The sequence below is a fragment of the Nanorana parkeri genome, unplaced genomic scaffold (genome assembly GCF_000935625.1).
Source record: "Nanorana parkeri isolate BGI_ZX_2015 unplaced genomic scaffold, ASM93562v1 scaffold1771, whole genome shotgun sequence".
NCBI lineage: Eukaryota > Metazoa > Chordata > Amphibia > Anura > Dicroglossidae > Nanorana > Nanorana parkeri.
Genome location: NW_017308039.1, coordinates 125,813 through 149,791, shown reverse-complemented (window position 1 = coordinate 149,791; position 23,979 = coordinate 125,813). Strand labels below are relative to the sequence as shown.

Here is a 23,979-nt window from a genome sequence, read left to right as displayed (position 1 = left end):
GTACAATGTGGAGTCTCCTCTTCTCCCAGTACAATGTGGAGTCTCCTCTTCTCCCAGTACAATGTGGAGTCTCCTCTTCTCTCAGTACAATGTAGAGTCTCCTCTTCCCCCACTACAATGTGGAGTCTCCTCTTCTCCCAGTACAATGTGGAGTCTCCTCTTCTCCCAGTACAATGTGGAGTCTCCTCTTCTCCCAGTACAATGTGGAGTCTCCTCTTCTCCCAGTACAGTGTGGAGTCTCCTCTTCTCCCAGTACAATGTGGAGTTTCCTCTTCTCCCACTACAATGTGGAATCTCTTCTTCTCCCAGTACAATGTGGAGTCTACTCTTCTCCCAGTACAGTGTGGAGTTTCCTCTTCTCCCAGTACAGTGTGGAGTTTCCTCTTCTCCCACTACAATGGGGAGTCTCCTCTTCTCCCAGTACAATGTGAAGTCTCCTCTTCTCCCAGTACAATGTGGAGTCTCCTCTTCTCCCAGTACAATGTGGAGTCTCCTCTTCTCCCAGTACAATGTGGAGTCTCCTCTTCTCCCAGTACAATGTGGAGTCTCCTCTTCTCCCAGTACAATGTGGAGTCTCCTCTTCTCCCAGTACAATGTGGAGTTTCCTCTTCTCTTCTATAGAAGTGAAGTCCGGGATGAGAGACGAGAGCCTCTGGAAGTGAGTGTCCTTCACTGCAGAGTACTCGGGGGCACTGTAGCAGGAAGTGGATCTAATCCTCCGGGTCCCCCTGGTCAGAACACTAGCACATTGCACTCTCCCTGGGCTTGTAGGTCTGTCTGTGCTGCGCTGATTCGATTTCCAGTCTCTAAGCACTCCCTGAGTCTGTACAGACTCAGGATTTGTCTGCCTTTGGGGTCTTGTAACATCTCCAGGTATGGGGCCAGTTTGTATTCTCTCTGTAGTGACTGGTAAATAGTTTCTGGGAGTTTATTTAATTGCTCCATTCTCTGAAATAGTTTTCTTTAGTTCATTATGTCCTTTATTTGAGATTTTGTCAGGACACATTCATGGGTGCTTTGATGAGCAAGGTGGTGATGAACTGGGATGGTCCTTGTTGGCCAGTAAGGCTTTATGTTGGTATGAGTTGGGGCTGCTATTTTTTAGGTCATACTAGTATAATAGTTCTCTCTTCTGTACTTCTAGAAGTAAAGGGAATCTGCCCAGCTCTGCCCGGCAAGCATTGTTAGAGGTCCTCCGATGCACTTGGAGGAGGTGCTTGCAGAATTCTAGATGGGAAATTTCTGTTTAGCTGAAGTCCCATTGAGGTTGGTTTGGGTAGGTGACAAAGCCCCATACTTCACTACCACAAAGGAGGATTGGGATGATGACACACTCAAAGATTTTAAGCCAGATTCTTACAGGTGGTATAGCTATCTCCTGATGGCATAGAAGGTTCTACATGACTTGTCTCATGGCCTCTATGGCTGGCTTGAAACTTCCTAGGCCGTGGTATCCTTCACTCCCTCTATCTCTCGCTCCCTTCCTGTCTGTCTCTCTCTCTCACCCCTCTTTCTTTCTCTGTCTTTCTTTCGCTCTCTTTCCCACTTTCTCTCTCCCTTCCTCTCTCTCTATCTCTCTTCCCCTGTCCCTCTATTTTCTCTAGCTCTATCTCCCCTTCCCTCCCCCCTCTATATTCACTCTCTGACTTTCCCACGCTGTCTTTCCACCTCACTCTTTCCATTCCTCTCTTTTCCTCTCTTCGTCTCGACCTCCATCCCTACCTCTCTCTCCCATAGAGGTAAGCAAGGCTTACTGTTTGTCAGCCAAAGGATTCAGTCCATCAAGATCACGTTGGGGTCACCAGAAACTGTCCTGGCAGAAACAGTCAGACCACCAAGAGCAGTAAATGTGTTCTTGTCCATAAAATTGGATCCTCAATACGTATTGGACACAATGTCAGATTGTCATTATGCAAATTTTACTATTGGCTGTGAATTTATATAACAAAATATATTTGCATAATTAGTTTGATACATCCCAGTTACGTCCCACAATTGGTGGACATGAAGATATAAATCATCCAATAGAAATTGATTAATTAGCTTGGCAGATAAATAGTTACCTGTCCATAACCACATAGCAACAGCCAAAAATCTATGTTTTAAGGATCCTAACATTTCTGGAAACATCTGGTATACTATAAAGGTGAAGCATCCCCTTTTACTGTCAGTACAAGACATTTGATACATGAGGAAAGGAGAACTCTTAATGGTTTAAATAAGTCCTTTGATACAATATGAAAGAAGATGTATTTCATTTTAGCTATCAGCAAAAGCAAGATTTTAAAAGCAGAAAATATATTTTAGATTTTTAACCTTTATAGCTGAACAAACAAAATGGAGCCTTTATAAATGAAATGGATCCTTAAAGACAAGCTGAATGTTTGCCTATGTTCATGAGAGTATATACTTTTCTCATTTTCCACCTCAGGTTTAGCTGCATGTTGAACTATACACAGACCACAGGGCAACTTGTAGTGATGACAGAACACTCTGATACATGTATTATATGGAACAGCTGCTTGGATGATGCAATATTCCAGTAAACTCTGCATGTTAAAAGAGAACTATGGCCCAATGTTTTTTGGCCATAGTCAAAGGATCAGCTGAACCTTCGGCTAGCTTTGTGAATAACCCCTTAAAAGTGTGTGAGAAACACTTAACAACATTTAAACGGCTTTTTCCCCTGTGTGAATCTTCTGGTGTTCAGCAAGTGTAAGCTTATAAAAAAAGCACATGCCACATTCTGAACATATAAATGGTTTCTCTCCTGTGTGAGTCCTCTCGTGACTAGTAAGGTGAGAACTTCTTGAGAAACATTTTCCACATTCTGAACATTTATGTAGATTCTCTCCTGTGTGGATCCTCAGGTGCCGAGCAAGATGAAAATTTAGTGAGAAGCACTTCCCACATTCTGAACATTTATATGGTGTCTCTCCTGTGTGGATCATCTGGTGCCTAGCAAGATGAGCTTTTTTTGGGAAACACTTGTCACATTCTGAACATTTATAAGGTTTCTCTCCTGTGTGAGTCTTCTGGTGTACAACAAGTGCAGATTTAAAAAAGAAGCACTTGTAACATTCTAAACATTTAAATGGCTCTTCTCCAGTATGAGTCTTCTGGTGTACAATAAGTGAAGGTTTAGAAAAGAAGCACTTCCCACATTCTGGACATTTAAATGGTTTCTCTCCCGTGTGAATCCTCTGGTGATTAATAAGACTAAAATGATCGGAGAAGCACTTGTCACATTCTGGACATTTAAATGGTTTCACTCCTGTGTGGATCCTCTGGTGCCTAGTAAGATGTGAATGTGCGGAGAACCTCTTGTCACATTCTGAACATGTATATGGTTTCACTCCTGTGTGGATCTTCAGGTGTTCAGCAAGACGATAATTGCTTGAGAAGCACTTGTGACATTCAGGGCATTTATATGATTTCTCTCCTGTGTGAATCCTCTGGTGTACAGTAAGAATAGAACTTCGTGAGAAGCACTTTCCACATTCTGAACATTTATATGGTTTCTCTCCTGTGTGAATCCTCAGGTGTTTAGTAAGACCAGAATTTTGTGAGAAGCATTTGTGACATTCTGAACATTTAAATAACTTCTCCCCGGTGTGTGTGACGGACCCCCGTACTCAGGATGAGTATGTCCGCCGCTGTCTTCTTCCTTGCTGAGGAGATATTGGAACCCGCTGATCTGTAGCTCCCAGTTTCCCCAGTCACTGGCCAAGGCTGGAGTGTAGGGTAAACAAACTCTGCTTTATTGAGCAACTGCACAAACTTATATACAGCAAGTGATGAAATCAGAATATAATCCCATCACATCCCCCGTCCCCTCCCTGGACATTCTGTCTTCATAACACCACAGGTGTCCACCTGCTAACGAGCTCCAGACAGCCATAACAGCAGCCTGGCCAGAATGTCATTGTTCTGAGCTCCCTCAGAGAACAATAGGAGATAACGAGGGATTGTTCTGATAGTCTTTCCATAACCAGGTCACACAGCATAACGCACTCAAACATAACTCAATACCAATACACATTTAACTTAACCAATACACATAAACTGATCACCATGTCGTCACAGTGTGAATCCTCAGATGACTAATGAGTTTTGACTTATAGATAAAACTCTTCTGGCACACAAAACATTGGTGCAGCTTCTCAGTAACTTTGTTCATTTTGTGGCTCTGTTTAGCAATTAATTTTTTCCGCAGTAGATGTTGAATGGCTAATTGAGGTCATTAATTACCTATATGAAAAGTAAAAATAAATGTTTACACACAATCTCAATACAAACAACAGACTGAGGTCAGATATTGAGTTTTGAGTTTAGAAATGTAAGACTTCCTCACTGCCCTTAGCAGATTTACTGTATGTAATAATTATCCATAACTCTGGCAGAGTAGAGATATAGGACTTTACTGTTTTATAGACAAAAATCCAAAGTGTACACCTATAGTTTATCATTATAGTGACCTCAGTTGTCTTCTTATACTCTTCTTATAATAACTAGACATGATGAGTCTATCTAATCCAAATATGTTTTCCCTTTTGGGCTTGTTCCCACTATCCAGTGCAAGGTTCCTTTCCATGAAAACACTAGATCACATAAACAAACCCTTCCTGCATTCTGGGGTGGAAGGGTACATGATGGTGCCATTAATTCCAAAGGCACTGCAGACATGCCTTCCGCCCACATGTGGTACAGCAATGCCCTGCATTCTAGTGTGATGTGATCACAAAAATTGTGCATGCAGTATTTCTTTTTTGGGCAGGGTTTGTGTATGCGATCTGAGCAAGAAAACATGGGACTCCGGCGCTCCAATATCATTGAAGAAATGTCCTTTATTTGCACATGTGCATAATATCACATAGTGGCAACGTTTCGGGGTCACGAGGATCCCCTTCATCAGGCAAAACCATGTGAAATAACAAGTGCCAAGCAGACAATATATACGCATAGTGCATAACACCCTGGCCAATCCTAGCACTACAAAACACACAATTATGTCATAATGACATCATGATCCCACCAGAATTACAAAGTATGTAGCAGAAAAGGATATAGGGCAATCTATGCTGGAATAAGTAAACATTAATGTGTAATAAATGGCAGTATCCAGCCTGCAAATTGTATATATTCACCTGCTGGTGAAATATGAGGGGATAATCTGTGCATGGGGACCATGCTGCTCGTTGTAAGGGGCTATGCATTATATCTACACAAGCTTGAAAAGAAAGCCAATCTGACAAACAAAATCAGCCATTGGTTTATTTGACAACGATATTGACGACATTGTACATCATGTAAATAGATTATGAACCATGTAAAAAATATTAGAGATGGAGAGATAAATAAAAAGGATATATGAAAATGATTACAAATTAAAAAAATATTAAAAAGGGCATACATATAAAATAAATAATATATATCACATTTACCAATAATTAAATAATCTATACAAAGGTATGAAAGGAGAGGGGGGGTAATAAATATGCCTTAGATAATGCCGGCAATTCACTACATACACACACACAGACACACACACACACACGCACACAATGCTCCATGGAAACGAGACATGTACACGAATCATACCATAAAATACCACAATAATCATGTGGCTGGGATTGTAGATGGATGAAAATTGAGCACATTGAAACAAAGACAACTATGGATACACTACATATAGCAGTGTCTACACAGGACTGAAAAAAAGGGGCCCAAAATGTGCAGACACCCCAGAGGATTGGCAACTGAAAAAAAAAACCTGTGGAACAAGGGAAAGGAGGGAGGAGAGAGAAGGCCTGGGAAAATGGGATTCACTAAACTACAAAGGCTATATCAATCCCCTCATTGAGTCCCACTGGGGACAGGCTATTGAGAATGTAGATCCAAAAAGCCTCCCTGGTGCAAAGCTTCCTGAATCTAACACCCCCATCAGCCATTTTGGGAATTCCCTCAATGCCAAAGACTCTCAGTCCATCAGGTTTAGCACTGTGGAGTTTAAAAAAATGCCAAGGCAGTGAGTAGTCATCTTTTTTGTTCAGGATATTCCTTTTATGCTCACCAAATCTAATTCTGAGAGTCCTCGATATACGGCCCACGTACAATTTGCCACAAGGAAAGCCAATACCATAAACTATACATTCTGACCCACAGTTTAAAATTTGTTTTACACGGAAAGTTTTACCATTGGAGCTGATAAAATCTTTTTGACGGTGCCACAAAAAAGGACGAGCTCCACAATTGGGTGACCCACATCTAAAACAACCTGTTTGTGCAAGAGCATTGATTTTTAATTTTCATCATGAAAAAAACTTTTTAATGAATTTAATAAATGTATACTATTTTCTAATTATCTGAACCCCATCACAACCTTTGTTGTAAATGTATATGTAACCTGTTTGCCCATAAAATTCCTTTCCCTAAAGCTATTGAGCCTGATTTTAACTTACTGGGTGCTAGAGAGCTACGCAGATCTTTTGTTTTTTTAAAAGCTTTGCAGGGCCTCTCAGGAAGGGATTCAGATAGTATTGGATCCTCTTTAAGTATTCTACAATGCTCTTTTAAGGATTTTGGCGATCCTGAAGGCTCCATCATGAAATTGAGTACAGAATCTTAAGCCAAACTGTTCTCCTGATCTCGAGCTAGCATTAGGCCTGTTGGTATAATGGGACTGGTGTGTGACGAAAGCCCTGTCCATGAGCTCAGCATCATAACCTTTGTCCAGAAACCTGTTTTTAAGAATTTTTCCTTGAGTCAGATAGTCACTATCCAGGGTGCACGTCTGCCTTAAGCGGCCAAATTGCCCTTCCAGGATGTTTTTTATCCACCTGGGATGATGGCAGCTCCTGGCATGTAAATATGAGTTGCCAGCCGAAGGTTTCTACACACATAATAACAGATATCCAAACAAGATCCAGCCAGAGCCACCACTGCAGAGCCACGGGAAATATTAGCACATTCACAAATGAAATGCAAGGAAGAGGAGAGGATCCCCCGGTGTCATCTCGCCCATGTGTGTCACATCATTCCAGTAGAAGCGCAGTTTTCTGATGATGAGGCTCAATCATTTCTAAACACACTCCATCACAATAGCAATATTGTAAATGATTCTTTGAGGCTCAATCATAGTCCGACAGAGTCACAAGGCCAGGAAGCGTCTTGGCCGCCATGATGGAGGAGACATCTGAACAAGAGGGGACCCCAAGAAACCAAATTCTGCACCCCAAACTTTGTAGATGTAGGGGAGGCTTCCCTCCTAAGGTGCGTTTAGCAACCTGAATGGAGGGAACTACAGGAGAGGCTGAACCTGTGCGGCAGACCAGAGGAAACCGGCAAGGTGAAGGTAAAATAATAACAATGAATCATAGTAACGGCATAGCCCGCAGTGAGGACAAAACGTAGAAAATTCTGCCTTGCCTGGCTGTTTTCATGTATAGTATAACCAGGCCTCTGATTTGGTGAGCGACAGAGCTATGCCCATGTGTATGCTGCCATGCTTGTGTGAGGAAATATATCTATACACATACATGTAGGTAGGTGCAGTACGGCCAATGGCCACTAGATGCCCCCATGGGGCCCTAGAGATAGATGTAGCTCTGGCCTGGGGAGACTCTGTGTCCCAGGAGAGCTGATTTATAGGGGGCACCCGAGAGAGAAAAGTAGAAGTAGAGTGCAGGAGAGCAGAAGTTTAAGACTGTATGCAGAGTCTCTGGAGAGAGACTGATTCTAAAACATAGGCTGGTCCATGGGAAATACAGGACCAGGCCTAGGACTATGTAGAGCTATAGAGATTCCCCAGTTTCCGCTGGAGGGGGAAACCACCGAGCTAGGACTGACAAGGATGGGATTCTGGAGAATAGTGAGGAGCTGTAAGACTGGCAATATTTGCCAGTGGGCCTCTGGCCGAAGTAAGTCGTGGACTCTCTGCTGCACCTGGGCTGTTTTTCTCTCTCTCTAATCTGTATCACTATGCAACTATCAAGAGATGTGCCGTCATCCCACCCAGGGATGGCTGAAACGTAGGCTTATTGTCATGTTCATCCTTTTCAAGTAAAACCCAGAAAAGACTATCTGTGTGGACTGGTTCTTCTCCATCCAACCTCTGAGAAGGTTGGGTTCTACAGGAGTGTGATGTTGGACTGTATCGTGGCTGTAACCATCCTGAGGAGGGTAGGTGTGCAAAGGGGCTATGCCCGACATAGGGTGCCTTTCATGGTGGCCTCTCGTCCTAAGGGGAAGGGAGCACCGACGAACGCAGAGGCGGTTGAAGCCATGTGGGCCCTGTGTGCGCAATACTACACATGTGGGAGTGTTTGCACGAGGCCCCTGAGCGTGGGGTGCCTGGTGTCGTGTTGCATCCACGGGGTTACACAGAGCCAACCCAAAGGGAACACAAACGCACCACCCCGAGAGTGAACCCCGCCTACATACACAAGTCGAGGTCGAGCACTCACAGGCCTTGTAGCAGGAGAAATTACAGTAAACAACAAATGCGTAAGATGGAGATGAAAGGATTACTTCACCTTTGTTACTCTAAACCAGGGGAAGCCAAACCTCGGCCCTCCGGCTGTGGTGGAACTACAAATCCCACAACACACTCTGCCTCTAGAAGTGATGCCTGTGGCTGGCTGAGTCCTGCAATGCCTCATGGGACTTGTAGTTCCACAAAAGCTGAAGGGATAAAGTTTGGTTACCCCCCTCAGTCTACACCTTATTGCAGCAGCTCTTATATCTAATATTCATGTCCATATTTATTTCTCTGACATATGAACGTACCTCGGTGTTCAGATCTCCTGCATGTTCTGGCTCTTCTTACAAATGCAGCTGCAGAACTTCTCCTTCCTGCTTCCAGTCATCTGAGACTGTGGTTTAGTGTCCTGATAGGAGACTACAAGTCCCAGAATCCAATGCACGGGGGGAGGGGGGAGAGTGTGTTCATGGGAGCTTCTCTCTGTGAGGAGAAGACGAGGTAATACGGCTTCCTCCTTCCTGCTGCTGTGACAGGGGGAGGGGAGCCTGAGGACACACATGTCTGGATTTACCTCATCTTTAGCACAACAACCTCACTCGTCTCACATCATAACCATGATAAGAACGCTGATTGTTACAGACATAGAACTCTGCAATGTAGAACATTTATGGTGGAAACATGTATAAGTACAAAGAAAATAAAACCATATTGTCATTGTGTGCAGCGTTATATAGGACAAGACACTGTCTGTTATCAGATATATAAAACTCCAAAATAGGTTTCACTCTCCTTCCCTCTCTCCCTGCCTCTCATTCTGGGGGAAATGATGAAAACTGGAGCAGACAGAATCTAGACCAGTTGCCCCTGGCAACCAATCAGCGCCTCTCTTCACTTTGTTCCGTTAAGCTCTAAAAATTAAAGAGAGAAGCTGATTGGTTGCACCAGAAAACTGCTCCAGTCTTGATATATTCCCCTCTGTGTCTCTTTCACTACCTCTCCCTCTCTCACATTCCCCACCCATGTCTCTCTCATTTCTCCTCCCCCTCCTTCTCTATATCTGTCCTACACTCTGTCTCTCTCTCCCTCCTTCTGTTTTTCTCTCGTGCTCTTTTTGTTGTCCCTTCCTCTCACTCTCTCTCCCCTTTTTTCTCTCATTTCCTCCCTCTGTATCTCTCCTTACCACTCTCTCTCTCTTTCTCCCTCTCACACTCTGTCTCTCTCCCTTCCATTGTCTCCCTTTTCACTCTCTTTTTGGTGTCCCTCCTTTTCTCTTTTTCTAATTTCCCCCATGTCCCTCTCCTTTCTCCTACCCATCTCCCCCCCTACTCTATACCTGTCCTACACTCTGTCTCTCTCCATCTTACTACCACTCTGTCTTTCTCTCACACTCTTTTTGTTGTCTATTTCTCTCTCTCCTCCCTCCCTCTCTCCTTGTTTCTCTCTCTCCCTTCCTCTTTATCTCTCTCCTCCGCTCTATCTCCCAAACTCTCTCTCTTTTTGTTGTCCCTCCTTATCTCTCTCTCCCTCCTTCTACCACTCTCATTTTCCCTCTGTCTCTCTCCTTTCGCTGCCCCCTCCCACTCTAAGGCCTGGTTCACACCTGGGTGTTTTACAGCGCGTTCCTACGCACTGTAAAACGCTCAACATGTGAAAACCAATAATTGCTTATGGGCATGGTTCCCACCTGGGCGTTTTACAGCGCGTAGGAAAGCGCTGAAAAACGCCCTACGCCCAAAGAAGTACAGGAGCTTCTTTGGGGCGTATTTGCTGTGCCTATCCATTAGGATACAGGTGGATAGCCCCCGGAAACGCGCGTTTGTCGCAAATCGCGGTAAAAACACGTGGCATGAAAGGCGCGGTAAACGTGCATATTCCGTATGCCCAGGTGTGAACCCAGCCTAAATATGTCCTAAATTCTGTCTCTCTCTCCCTCTATGTCTGTCTCTATCTCTTTCCTCTATCTCTCTCCCCCCTTTTTTTCCTCTCTCTCCTTCCCTCTCTCTCTATTTCTCCCCTCCACTACAATGTGGAGTTTCCTCTTCTCCCAGTGCAGTGTGGAGTCTCCTCTTCTCCCAGTACAATGTGGAGTCTCCTCTTCTCCCAGTACAATGTGGAGTCTCCTCTTCTCCCAGTACAGTATGGAGTCTCTTCTCCCAGTACTGTGTGGAGTTTACTCTTCTCCCAGTACAATGTGGAGTCTCCTCTTCTCCCAGTACAATGTGGAGTCTCCTCTTCTCCCAGTACAATGTGGAGTCTCCTCTTCTCCCAGTACAATGTGGAGTTTTCTCTTCTCCCAGTACAATGTGGAGTTTTCCCTTCTCCCAGTACAATGTGGAGTCTCCTCTTCTCTTCTATAGAAGTGAAGTCCGGGATGAGAGATGAGAGCTCTGGAAATTAGTGTCCCTCACTGCTGAGTACTGGGGGGCACTGTAGCAGGAAGTGGACCACCTCCTTCAGGGCCCCCTGGTCACAACGCTGGCACAGTCTATTCTCCCTGGGCTTGTAGGTCTGTCTGTGCTGCCCTGATTCGATTTCCAGTCTGTGGGCACTCAGTCTGTACAGACTCAGGATTTGGGCCGAGGTATCCTTCCCTCCCTCTATCTCTCGCTGTCTTAATTTCTGTCTCTCTCTCTCCCCCCTCTTACTTTCTTCCCCTCTCTTTCCCACTTTCTCTCTCTCTCCCTTCCTTTCTCTATCTCTCTTCCCTCCCCCTCTATCTTCCCTCTCTGACTTTCCCACGCTGTCTTTCCACCTCACTCTTTCCATTCCTCTCTTCTCTCTTTTCCTCTCCTCGTCCCGACCTCCATCCCTACCTCTCCCTCTCTCTCTCTCATATAACTAAGTAAGGCTTACCATTTTGGGTGCCGACTCAGATCCATCTTTGACCCTGCACAACTGAGCTGCCAGTCAGACAAAGGATTCAGTTGATTAAGATCACATTGTGGTCACCAGAAACTGTCCTGTCAGAAACAGTCAGACCGCCAAGGGCAGTAAATGTGTTCTTGTCCGTAAAATTGGATCCTCAATACGTATTGGACACAATGTCAGATTGTCATTATGCAAATTTTACTTTTGGTTGCGAGTTTATATAATAAAAAATATTGGCATAATTACTGAGATACATCCCAGTTGCATCCCCCAATTGGTGTACATGATGATATTAATCATCCAATAGAAATTGATTCATTAGCTTGGCGGATACTTATGCATCATGTCATACCATCAGGGAGCATGTGATTGGCCCCAAATGTAATCTGCGGTAGGACAATGACCCCAAACATACAGCCAATGTCATTAAGAACTATCTCCAGTGTAAAGAAGAATAAGGAGTCCTGGAAGTGATGGGTTGGCCCCCACAGAGCCCGGATCTCAACACCATGGAGTCTGTCTGGGATTAAATGAAGAGACAGAAGGATTTGAGGAAGCCGACATCAACAGAAGATCTGTGCTTAGTTCCCCAACATGTTTGGATCAACCTACCTGCTGCGTTCCTTCAAAATCTGTGTGCAAGTCTACCTAGAAGAAGACAAAGGGTTGTCACACCAAATATTGATTTGATTTGTATTTCTCTGTAGTTCATTTACTTTCCATTTTGTTAATTGATACAAAAACTATTAACACTTTTATTTCTGAAAGAATACTTACTTTACACCATTTTTGCCTAAATCTTCTGCACAGTACTGTATATAGCAATATATATTCTCTCTTAAGAACTTTGTTGGAGAGATATCTGCAGATTATTCAATGTCCACACACCTTCTGTTCTTATTACATGGGTTTCACTAAACATATTGTTCTCCTTATTTTAGATTATGAATACAGGAGATTTTGGAACAGAGCCAAGATTTAGGAAAGAGCCAACACTGCCAAACTATCCAAGAAATATAACAACATGGCGGCTCCACCTTTATCTATAATATCACTGTTGTGACTGACAATTTGAAGCCAAACTCCTGACAGCAATTTAGTTTGCAATATAGCGGGGAAGAGTTAAGATCTGTGGCCCTTGTTAAATTACATAGATCAGTGATGAAAACCAAAGTATGAAAAATGTGTACTATTCAATTTATTTCTGTAACATGATTACAATTTAGCTTTCTTCTAAAACATCATCAAGCTATTCAAATTATGTTCATGGCTGCAACATTCTCAGTTCTATGTGTGAAAAGAAAAACACATCACAATGCTTTAAGTTTGCATGTGTGCATGAGAATGAAATGTTTTTAGTTAATACAACAATATGGAGTCAGTTGTATCTTGGAGACTATTCCCCCCGACATTGAGTCCTGTATGGCCTTTCCAGAGATCGGACTTATATGTTATGGTTTCCTTTGCACAATCTCTCTCTCTCTCTCTCGCTCTTCTAAACCTCCAGGTAGGGGGGCAGTTGGGGCAGTTTTATAAAACTCAATCTTACAATTTGATACGGCTTCTCTCCTGTGTGAAGCTTTTAAAGGTGGATCATAGTTCATTTACAATTAGCACATTTGTTACTTCCATTAGTTTGGCTTCTCCACAACTTTTCACATTTTGTACTCTTCAATGGTTTCTGTGCAGTGTGAGTCTTCTGGTGTTTAGGAAGTCTAAAAGTGTGTGAGAAACACTTCCCAACATTTAAATGGCTTTTCCCCCTGTGTGAATCTTCTGGTGTTCAGCAAGTGTAAGCTTATAAAAAAAGCACATGCCACATTCTGAACATATAAATGTTTTATTTCCTGTGTGTATTCTCTGGTGTTTAGTAAGATTAGAATTTTGTGTGAAGCACTTCCCACATTCTGAACATTTATATGGTTTCTCACCTGTGTGAGTCCTCTGGTGCCGAGCAAGACAGTAATTGTTTGAGAAACATTTTCCACATTCTAAACATTTATATGGATTATCTCCTGTGTGAGTCTTCTGATGTACAGTAAGTAAAATCTTTTTAGAGAAACACATGCCACATTCTGGACATTTAAATGGTTTCTCTCCTGTGTGAATCCTCTGGTGCTTAGTAAGACTAAAATGTTCGTAGAAGCTCTTGTCACATTCTGGACATTTAAATGGTTTCACTCCTGTGTGAATCCTCTGGTGTTTAGTAAGATGAGAATGTGAATAGAAGCACTTGTCACATTCTGAACAATGAAATGGTTTCACTCCTGTGTGGATCCTCAGATGTTCCGCAAGATGAGAATCATGTGAGAAGCACTTGTGACATTCTGGGCATTTAAATGGTTTCTCTCCTGTGTGGATCCTCTGGTGCTGAGTAAGAAGAGAGCTTTGTGAGAAGCACTTGTCACATTCTGAACATTTATATGGTTTCTCTCCTGTGTGAATCCTCAGGTGACTAGTAAGACCAGGACTTCGTGAGAAGCTCTTGTCACATTCTGAACATTTAAATGGTTTCTCTCCTGTGTGAATCCTCAGGTGTTTAGTAAGACCAGATTTTTCTGAGAAGCACTTGGGACATTCTGAACATTTAAATCTGGTGTTTAGGAAGTCTAAAAGTGTGTGAGAAACACTTCCCAACATTTAAATGGCTTTTCCCCCTGTGTGAATCTTCTGGTGTTCAGCAAGTGTAAGCTTATAAAAAAAGCACATGCCACATTCTGAACATATAAATGTTTTATTTCCTGTGTGTATTCTCTGGTGTTTAGTAAGATTAGAATTTTGTGTGAAGCACTTCCCACATTCTGAACATTTATATGGTTTCTCACCTGTGTGAGTCCTCTGGTGCCGAGCAAGACAGTAATTGTTTGAGAAACATTTTCCACATTCTAAACATTTATATGGATTATCTCCTGTGTGAGTCTTCTGATGTACAGTAAGTAAAATCTTTTTAGAGAAACACATGCCACATTCTGGACATTTAAATGGTTTCTCTCCTGTGTGAATCCTCTGGTGCTTAGTAAGACTAAAATGTTCGTAGAAGCTCTTGTCACATTCTGGACATTTAAATGGTTTCACTCCTGTGTGAATCCTCTGGTGTTTAGTAAGATGAGAATGTGAATAGAAGCACTTGTCACATTCTGAACAATGAAATGGTTTCACTCCTGTGTGGATCCTCAGATGTTCCGCAAGATGAGAATCATGTGAGAAGCACTTGTGACATTCTGGGCATTTAAATGGTTTCTCTCCTGTGTGGATCCTCTGGTGCTGAGTAAGAAGAGAGCTTTGTGAGAAGCACTTGTCACATTCTGAACATTTATATGGTTTCTCTCCTGTGTGAATCCTCAGGTGACTAGTAAGACCAGGACTTCGTGAGAAGCTCTTGTCACATTCTGAACATTTAAATGGTTTCTCTCCTGTGTGAATCCTCAGGTGTTTAGTAAGACCAGATTTTTCTGAGAAGCACTTGGGACATTCTGAACATTTAAATAACTTCTCCCCGGTGTGAATCCTCAGATGAATATTGAGTTGAGACTTATAGGCAAAACTCTTCTGGCACACGAAACATTGGTGCAGCTTTTCTGTAACTTTGTTCATTTTGTCTCTCCTTTTAGCGGTGAATGTTTTCCGCAGTAGATGTTGAATGGCTAATTCAGGTCATTAATTACCTATATGAAAAGTCAAAATAAATGTTTACACACAATCTCAATACAAACAACAGACTGAGGTCAGATATTGAGTTTTGAAAGTTTATAAATGTAAGAATTCCTCACTGCCCATAGCAGATTTACTGTATGTAATAAATATCCATAACTCTGGCAGAGTAGAGATATATGACTTTACTGTTTTTTAGACAAAAATCCAAAGTGTACACCTATAGTTTATCATTATAGTGACCTCAGTTGTCTTCATATACTCTTATTATAATGACTATACATGATGAGTCTATCTAATCCAAATATCTGTTCTCCTACAGGCCCGTTCCAACTATCCAGTGCAAGGTTCCTTTCCATTAACACACTAGATCACATAAACAAACCCTCCCTGCATTCTGGTGGTGCCATTCATTCCAATGGCATTGCAGGCATGCCACCCACCCGCACCGGAACATGTGGTACAGCAATGCCCTGCGCTCCAGTGCGGTGCGATCACAAAAAATTGTGCATGCAGTATTGCTTTTACGTGGGCAGGGTGTGTGTATGCGATCTGAGCAAGGAAACATGGGACTCTGGCGCTCCAAAATCATTGAACGTCCTTTATTTGAGAATGTGCATAATATCACATAGTGCCAACATTTCAGGGTCATGCTGGATCCCCTTCATCAGGCAAAACCATGTGAAATAACAAGTGCAAAACATACAATATATACACATAGTGCATAACATCCTGGCCAATCCTAGCACTACAAAACACCCAATAATGTCATAATGACATCATTTTCCGATTATGTAGCAGAATAGGATAGAGGGCAATCTATGCTGGAATAGGTAAACATTAATGTGTAATAAATGGCAGTATCCAGCCTGCAAATATTAGAACGCCTGCTGGCTAAATATGATCGGTTAATTTGTTCATAGGAACCATGCTGTTCGTGTGAGTGTCCATGGTAATGCTGCAGTCATTGTGCCCAGGCCGGACAGAATGCCCCGCCTCTCTTATAGTCATCCCTGCTCATTTGTCAAGGGGAGGCAGGGATCTCAAGTCTCCCTGATGTTCAGGGAGTCTCCCTCCATTAGATAGCGGCTCCCTGACGTCCGCGAGAGAGGCATTTTCTCCCTGAAATGTTTACTCTGAGTAAACCTTTCCGGTAAGATATCAGTGGGTAAAGTTTCAGAGTGAGGCTTGCCTCCTGGAGGAAGGTCATGTGATCTCTAGAGTAGCGTCAGAACGAGGCTTGCCTCCCGGAGGAAGATCATGTGATCTCTAGAGTAGCCTCAGAACGAGGCTTGGCTCTCAGAAGGAAGAAGCTACTTGCTGCACAGAGAGGGCGGACATAGACTACTATTGAGAGCAGGTACAGGCACTGCTGCAGGGTTGAGAGAGTGCTGTTAACCCTTTGTGGATAATATAGAATCAATTATATGTCCTGGTTGTCTAGTTATAGAGAACATTTATTTCATTTGCTGCAACTAGTCAACTGTGTTCAGGGACTTTACTCCTCATTGTTTTTTTTTAAAAAGGTCTTGGGCTTCTAATAAATTGTGACCTTTACACTGACAGATACTTGAACATCAATTCACAAATCTGATGTGTGTATATATATATATATATATATATATATTATCATTATTATTTCTTTTATATTCTGACGACGGCCGCTGTAAAAAAATAAAGAAAGGGCATCTCCCTGAAATGAGATGGGAACCTCCCTGAAATAAGGTTTTGCAGGTTGGGATGTCTGGGAAGGCATTAGCTGCACACACCCATAGGCTGCAGAATCAGTCTGTCGCCTTGTGCAGAGAGCGCAGGGAAGCTGAGGAGACCTGGACATTCGCAGAGGGTTTGGGAGCTGGCGTAGAAGCAGCTCTATTACTAGCTGGCACATGCACTGTAGTTGCTCCTGTAGCCTCATGCAATGCATGCACCGCATTCAGGTAGAAGGCAGGTGGAGGGGAGAATGGCGGGGGCTACTGGAGGGGGACAGTGCAGCACACAACAGAAAATGCACTCTGTATCATTAGCTCACAGACTGGATCACAGAAATCAAGTGGTGCTCTGCCTATACACTCCTACCACTTCCTCTATTTCACAATGCCTCATGGGATATGTAATCAGCTTTCTCTGCCAAGATATGAAACGCACTGGTTACCTAGATCCTCCCTCTGTCTGCAGGAAGGACTGATCTGTACACAGGAGGATGTGACATCACTGCCTAGAAACAAGGATTACAAGAAAAGTAAGAACAGGGAGACCTTTGTTTTTTTTTCCAGTTTCTCGATTCCTCATTTTCTAGTGGGTCCCTGCATCCTCTGCCCCCCGCCCCCCCCTCTCCCTGCACGGGCGCTGCCAGCAGCTAAGCAGTTGCTATGGAGGCACCCGTACATGCGTGTTCCAGCAATGGCTGTTTGCGTCCATAGACATACACAGCCCTGCAGCGGGCCACGCCCCTCCCCTTTGCACCAGCAGTGGTGACAGGTAATTGTGGGGGGACAGGGGAGTCAAAAAGGTACGGGCGTTATTTACCTTAATGCAGGGAATGCATGAAGGTAAAATATGCCCAGACCTTAATACTACTTTCACTTTAGCCTCCAAACTGGTTAAGGTAATTTGGTTGCATTTGGCTGTAGATGGTCTGAATTGCAAGAAGTAGGGATGCACCGAAATTTCAGGCGCCGAAAAAACAAATCAGCCGAAAATGGTACTTTGGGCAAAATGCCAAAAGTATAATTTTTCCTCCGAAATTGCGGTGCATTTATAGTTTCTCTCCTCCTCGCTGGGTGCTGCTTTTGGCTGTGATAGCGTAGCAGCTTTATCATGGCTTGAGGAGAACCTGCATCCAAAAATGGAGCCATTTACCACTGTGCCTTTAAGGATTGGTGCTGGCCATGGAGCTGGAGAGATCTGCAATCAATAAAGCCCATGTTCTGACACTACCCGTCAGAACTTGTTAGATACTCGCAACAATGCTGTACATATGGCAGTCACATACTCACTTGTTAGAGAATTAAAGGGTTATAACACAACAGGCAGAAGAGAGGCCTGCAAATGGAGCAACACATTCCATAGGGCCCCATTTAAAGTAGTTTTAAAGTCACTGTTGTTTTCAAATATATCTACTGTCGGCAAGCAGTAGATATATGCAAAAACATTATTAAAAAAAAGTTACCAAATAGGTAAAAACTTACCTGTGTCTCCGCCGCTCGCTCCCATCTGAATATTCTCGAGTGGTGATGTAGGATCATGGGGTGGGCGCATGCGCAGTAGAGATCTTCAGCTAGGAGAGAATCAGTGTATGTCAATGCACGCAGTCAGGAGCATGCTCGTTGGACAGATAACGTGGGACACAGAAATCACAGCAGTCAGAGCTGGATCAAAGACTGGCACCAGCCCTGGAGGGACTCCTGAAAACTACTAGAAGATGATCGGATCAAGAGGCATCATTTAAGGTAAGTCCTTAAAGCAGTATTGGGGGGAGTGAATGTAACTTTAATGTCACTTTAAGCATTAACAGCATTATGGAACTACAGGTGGCAGCAAAATATGCACAGTTTTCTGATGGTGAGGCTCAATCATAATCCCGCCAGAGTCACAAGGCCAGGAAGCCTCTTGGCCGCCATGAAGACACCAAAATCTGCACCCCAAACTTTGTAGATGTAGGGGAGGCTTCCCTCCTAAGGTGCGTTTAGCCCTGTAAAACTACGCAACAGGAGAGGCTGAAATTGTGCGGCAGACCAGAGGAAACTGGCAAGCTGAGGGTAAAATATTAAAAATAAATCATAGTAACGGTATAGCCGACAGTGAGGACAAAACTGAGAAAATTCTGCCTTGCTGGGGATGTTTTCATGTATAGTATAACCAGGCCTGTGATTTGGTGTGGTGAGTGGCAGAGCTATGCCCATGTGCATGTTGCCATGCTTGTGTGAGGAGATTGTATATATATATATATACACTATATTACCAAAAGTATTTGGACACCCTTCCAAATCATTGGATTCAGGTGTTCTGTGAAATTCCTTGCTACTAAATATTCCACGGTCACCTGTTACTGGTATTATAACAAAGTGGAAGCAACTGGGAACAACAGCAACTCAGCCAGTAAATAGTAGGCCACGTAAAATGACAGAGCGGGGTCAGCGCATGCTGAAGTGCACAGTGTGCAGAAGTCGCCAACTGTCTGCAGAGTCAATAGCTACAGACCTCCAAACTTCGTGTGGCCTTCAGATTGGCACAACAACAGTGCGTAGAGAGCTTCATGGAACGGGTTTCCATGGCCGAGCAGCTGCATCCAAGCCTTACATCACCAAGTGCAATGCAAAACGTCGGATGCCGTGGTGTAAAGCACGCCACCACTGGACTCTAGAGAAGTGGAAGTGGAGTGGAAGAGGAGACGTGTTCTCTGGAGTGACCAATCACGCTTCTCTGTCTGGCAATCCGATTGACGTGTCTGGGTTTGGTGGTTGCCAGGAGAACGGTACTTGCCTGACTGCATTGTGCCAAGTGTAAAGTTTGGTGGAGGGGGATTATGGTGGTGGGGGGTTGTTCTTCAGTGGTTGGGCTTGGCCCCTTAGTTCCAGTGAAGGGAACTCTTAAGGCATCAGCATACCAATACATTTTGGACAATTTCATGCTCCCAACTTTGTGGGAACAGTTTGGGGACGGCCCCTTCCTGTTCAAACATGACTGCGCACCAGTGCACAAAGCAAGGTCCATAAAGACATGGATGAGCGAGTTTGGGGTGGAGGAACTTGCCTGACCTGAACCCGATAGAACAATAGAACACCTTTGGGATGAATTAGAGTGGACACTGCGAGACCGGACTTCTCATCCAACATCAGTATCTGACCTCACAAATGGTCCAACATTCCCATAGACACACTCCTAAACCTTGTGGACGTCTTCCCAGAAGAGTTGAAGCTGTTATAGCGGCAAAGGGCCAAGCCAACTCAATATTGAACCCTACGGACTAAGACTGGGATGCCATTAATGTCCATGTGCGTGTAAAGGCCGAGCACTCACAAGTCTTGTAGCAGGAGAAATGACAGTAAACAACAAATGTTTAAGATGGAGATTAAAGGATTACTTCACCTTTGTTACTCTAAACCAGGGGAAGCCAAACCTCGGCCCTCCGGCTGTGTTAGAACTACAAATCCCACAAACCACTCTGCCTCTGGGAGTGATGCCTGTAGCTGGCTGAGTCCTGCAATGCCTCATGGGACTTGTAGTTCCACAAAAGCTGGAAGGATAAAGTTTGGTTACCCCCAGTCTACACCTCATTGCAGCAGCTCTTATGTGTAATATTCATGTCCATATTTATTTCTCCGACATATGTACTTACCCCGGTGTTCAGATCTCCTGCATGTTCTGTCTCTTCTTACAAATGCAGCTGCAGAACTTCTCTTTCCTGCTTACGGCTTCCAGGTCATCGGAGACTGTAGTTTAGAGTTCTGATAGGAGGCTACAAGTCCCAGAATCCAATGCACAGGGGGAGAGTGTGTTCATGGGAGCTTCTCTCTGTGAGGAGAAGACGAGGTAATACGGCTTCCTCCTTCCTGCTGCTGTGACAGGGGGAGGGGAGCCTGAGGACACACATGTCTGGATTTACCTCATCTCATCTTCAGCACAACAACCTCACTCGTCTCACATCATAACCATGATAAGAACGCTGATTGTTACAGACATAGAACTCTGCAATGTAGAACATTTATGGTGGAAACATGTATAAGTACAAAGAAAATAAAACCATATTGTCATTGTGTGCAGTGTTATATAGGACAAGACACTGTCTGTTATTAGATATATAAAACTCCAAAATAGGTTTCACTCTCCTTCCCTCTCTCCCTGCCTCTCATTCTGGGGGAAATTATGAAAACTGGAGCAGACAGAATCTGGAGCAGTTGCCCCTGGCAACCAATTAGCATCTCTCTTCACATTGTTCCATTAAGCTTTGAAAATGAAAGAGAGAAGCAGATTGGTTGCCACGGACACCTGCTCCAGTCTTGATATATTGCCCTCTGTGTCTCTTTCTCTCCCTTGCTCACTCTATTTCACTCTCTCTACCTTTCTCTCGTTCCCCCATCTCTCTCATTTCTCCTCCCCCTCCCACTCTATATTTGTGCTACACTCTGTCTCTCTCCCTCCTTCTGTCTTTCTCTCACCTTCTCTTCTGCTCTCTTTTTGTTGTCCATTCCACTCCATCTCTCTTTCCCCCTGTATCTGCTTTCTATCCCCTTTTTTCTATAATTTCCTATCTCTCCCTCTGCCACTCTATCTTTTTCTCCGTCTCCCATTCTGTCTCTCTTCCTTCCATTGTCTCCCTCTCATACTCTCTGCCTCTTGTCCCTCTGTTTCTCATCCCCCCCGTCTCTCTCCTTTCTCCTCCCCAACTACCCCCAACACTCTATATCTGTCTTACACTGTCTCTCTCTCCCTCCCGCTCTCTGCCGCTCTGTCTTTCTCTCAAACTCTTTTTGTTGTCCCTTTCTCTTTCTCCTACGTCCCTTTACAGGTGAAACTCGAATCATTAGAATATCGTGCAAAAGTTCATTTATTTCACTAATGCAACTTAAAAGGTGAAACTAATATATGAGATAGACTCATTACATGCAAAGCAAGATAGTTCAAGCTGTGATTTGTCATAATTGTGATGATTATGGCTTACAGCTCATGAAAACCCCAAATCCACAAAATTTTCTGTTTAGCTGAAGTCCCATTGAGGTTGGTTTGGGTAGGTGACAAAGCCCCATACTTCACTACCACAAAGGAGGATTGGGATGATGACACACTCAAAGATTTTAAGCCAGATTCTTACAGGTGGTATAGCTATCTCATGATAGAAGGTTCTACATGCCTTGTCTCAGGGCCTCTATGGCTGGCTTGAAACTTCCTATTTGATTAATTTCTAGGCCAAGGTATTTAAAACTGTTGGATTCATCAGGAGTACGGTTGCTTAGTTTGAAGGAAAAACTCCTGATTTGTGTGGTCTTTCTTTGGAAAACCATGACCTTTGTTTTCTTTGAGTTGTTTGGGTGTGCCCATGCCACATTGCATTTCTTTAGCACGTCCAGAATGTCTTGTAGGGCTTTATCTTTTCCCTTCCCATACATTTTTTTCTCTCCCTCTCTCTCCCTTTATGCCTCTCTCTTTCTCTTCTTCCCTCTCTCATTCTCCCTCCGTTCTTCTTTATATCTCTCTCCCCATGCCTCGCTCTTTCTTCCTCTCTATTTATATCCCTCCTTCCCTCCATCTCTCGCTCCCTTCCTCTGTCTCTCTCTTCCCCCCCTCTGTTTTCTTCCTCTCTCTTTCCATCACTCTATCTCTCCTCTTTCTATCCCTCCCACTACCTCTCTTCCCCTATCCCTCTATTTTCTCTCTCTCCCACTATCTCCCCTTCCCTCCCCCCTCTATCTTCACTCTCTGACTTTCCCACTCTGTCTTTCCATTCCTTTCTTTTCCTCTCTTCGTCCCTACCTCCATCCCTCTCTCTCTCATACAGATAAGTAAGGCTTACCGTTTTGGGCGCTGATTAAGATCCATCTTTGTGCCCGCACATCCAAGCTGCCAGTCAGCCAAAGGATTCAGTCCATCAAGATCACGTTGGGGTCACCAGAAACTGTCCTGGCAGAAACAGTCAGACCACCAAGAGCAGTAAATGTGTTCTTGTCCATAAAATTGGATCCTCAATACGTATTGGACACAATGTCAGATTGTCATTATGCAAATGTTACTATTGGCTGTGAATTTATATAACAAAATATATTAGCATAATTAGTTTGATACATCCCAGTTACGTCCCACAATTGGTGGACATGAAGATATAAATCATCCAATAGAAATTGATTAATTAGCTTGGCAAATAAATAGTTAACTGTCCATAACCACATAGCAACAGCCAAAAATCTATGTTTTAAGGATCCTAACCTTTCTGAAAACATCTGGTATACTAAGGGGAAGCATCCACCTTTTACTGTCAGTACAAGACATTTGATACATGATGAAAGGAGAACTCCTAATGGTTTAGTTACCGTCATAAGTCCTTTGATACAATATGAAAGAAGATGTATTTAATTTTAGCTATCAGCAAAAGCAAGATTTTAAAAGCAGAAAATATAATTTAGATTTTTAACCTTTATAGCTGAACAAACAAAATGGAGCCTTTATAAATGAAATGGATCCTTAAAGACAAGCTGAATGTTTGCCCATGTTCATGAGAGTATATACTTTCTCATTTTCCGCCTCATGTTTAGATGCATGTTGAACTATACAGAGGCCACAGGGCAACTTGTAGTGATGACAGAACACTCTGATACATGTATTATATGGAGCAGCTGCTTGGATGATGTAATATTCCAGTAAACTCTGCAACTTAAAAGAGAACTATGGCCCAACTTTTTTTCTTTAGCATCACAGGAGGAAGTTTACTGTATCCTCCTGTGGCCCAAGACTCAGTATATAGTTGGCTATTGCCCGCTATATGCTGACAGCACAGAGCCACACTGCGGCCAAGAAAGATCCCTATAATATTGTCGGCATCTACCCTGCATCCTGAATGACAGCTGTCTCTGCCTCCCTCTGCCCCCACCCTATCCGTTCCTCCAGTCAACCCTCATTATTCTACAGCCATATATTTCAAATTGTGACTTATCAGTCCAGAGCACCTGCCGCCATTTTTCTGATGTGGAAACAAGGCTAAGACTCAACTAGGTGCTCTGGACTGATGAGTCAAAAGCTGAAATATTTGGCTGTAGCAGGAGGCAGTATGTTTGCCAAAGGGCTGGAGAGTGGTACAATAATGAGTGTCTGCAGCAACAGTGAAGCATGGTGGAGGTTCCTTGCAAGTCTGGGGCTGCATTTCTGCCAATGGAGTTGAAGATTTGGTCAGGATCAATGGTGTCCTCAATGCTGAGAAATCCAAGCAGATTCTTATCCATCATGCCATACTATCAGGGAGGGGTGTGCATGGCCCCAAATTTATT

At 43.5% G+C, this 23,979-nt stretch overlaps 1 protein-coding gene across 1 annotated transcript in view; it reads right to left on the bottom strand.

Moving 5' to 3' along the window:
• Positions 1–14,944, bottom strand: part of LOC108799617 (zinc finger protein 208-like) — a 65,847-nt gene extending 50,903 nt beyond the window's left edge. Inside the window, exons 1-3 of the mRNA XM_018571509.1 lie at positions 14,058–14,944; positions 13,418–13,943; positions 2,679–3,578 (exon numbers count right to left, since the gene is read on the bottom strand). Of these exons, the coding sequence (XP_018427011.1) occupies positions 2,679–3,578; positions 13,418–13,943; positions 14,058–14,944 (2,313 nt within the window). The remainder of the gene's footprint in view (positions 1–2,678; positions 3,579–13,417; positions 13,944–14,057) is intronic.
• Positions 14,945–23,979: the final 9,035 nt, after the last annotated feature.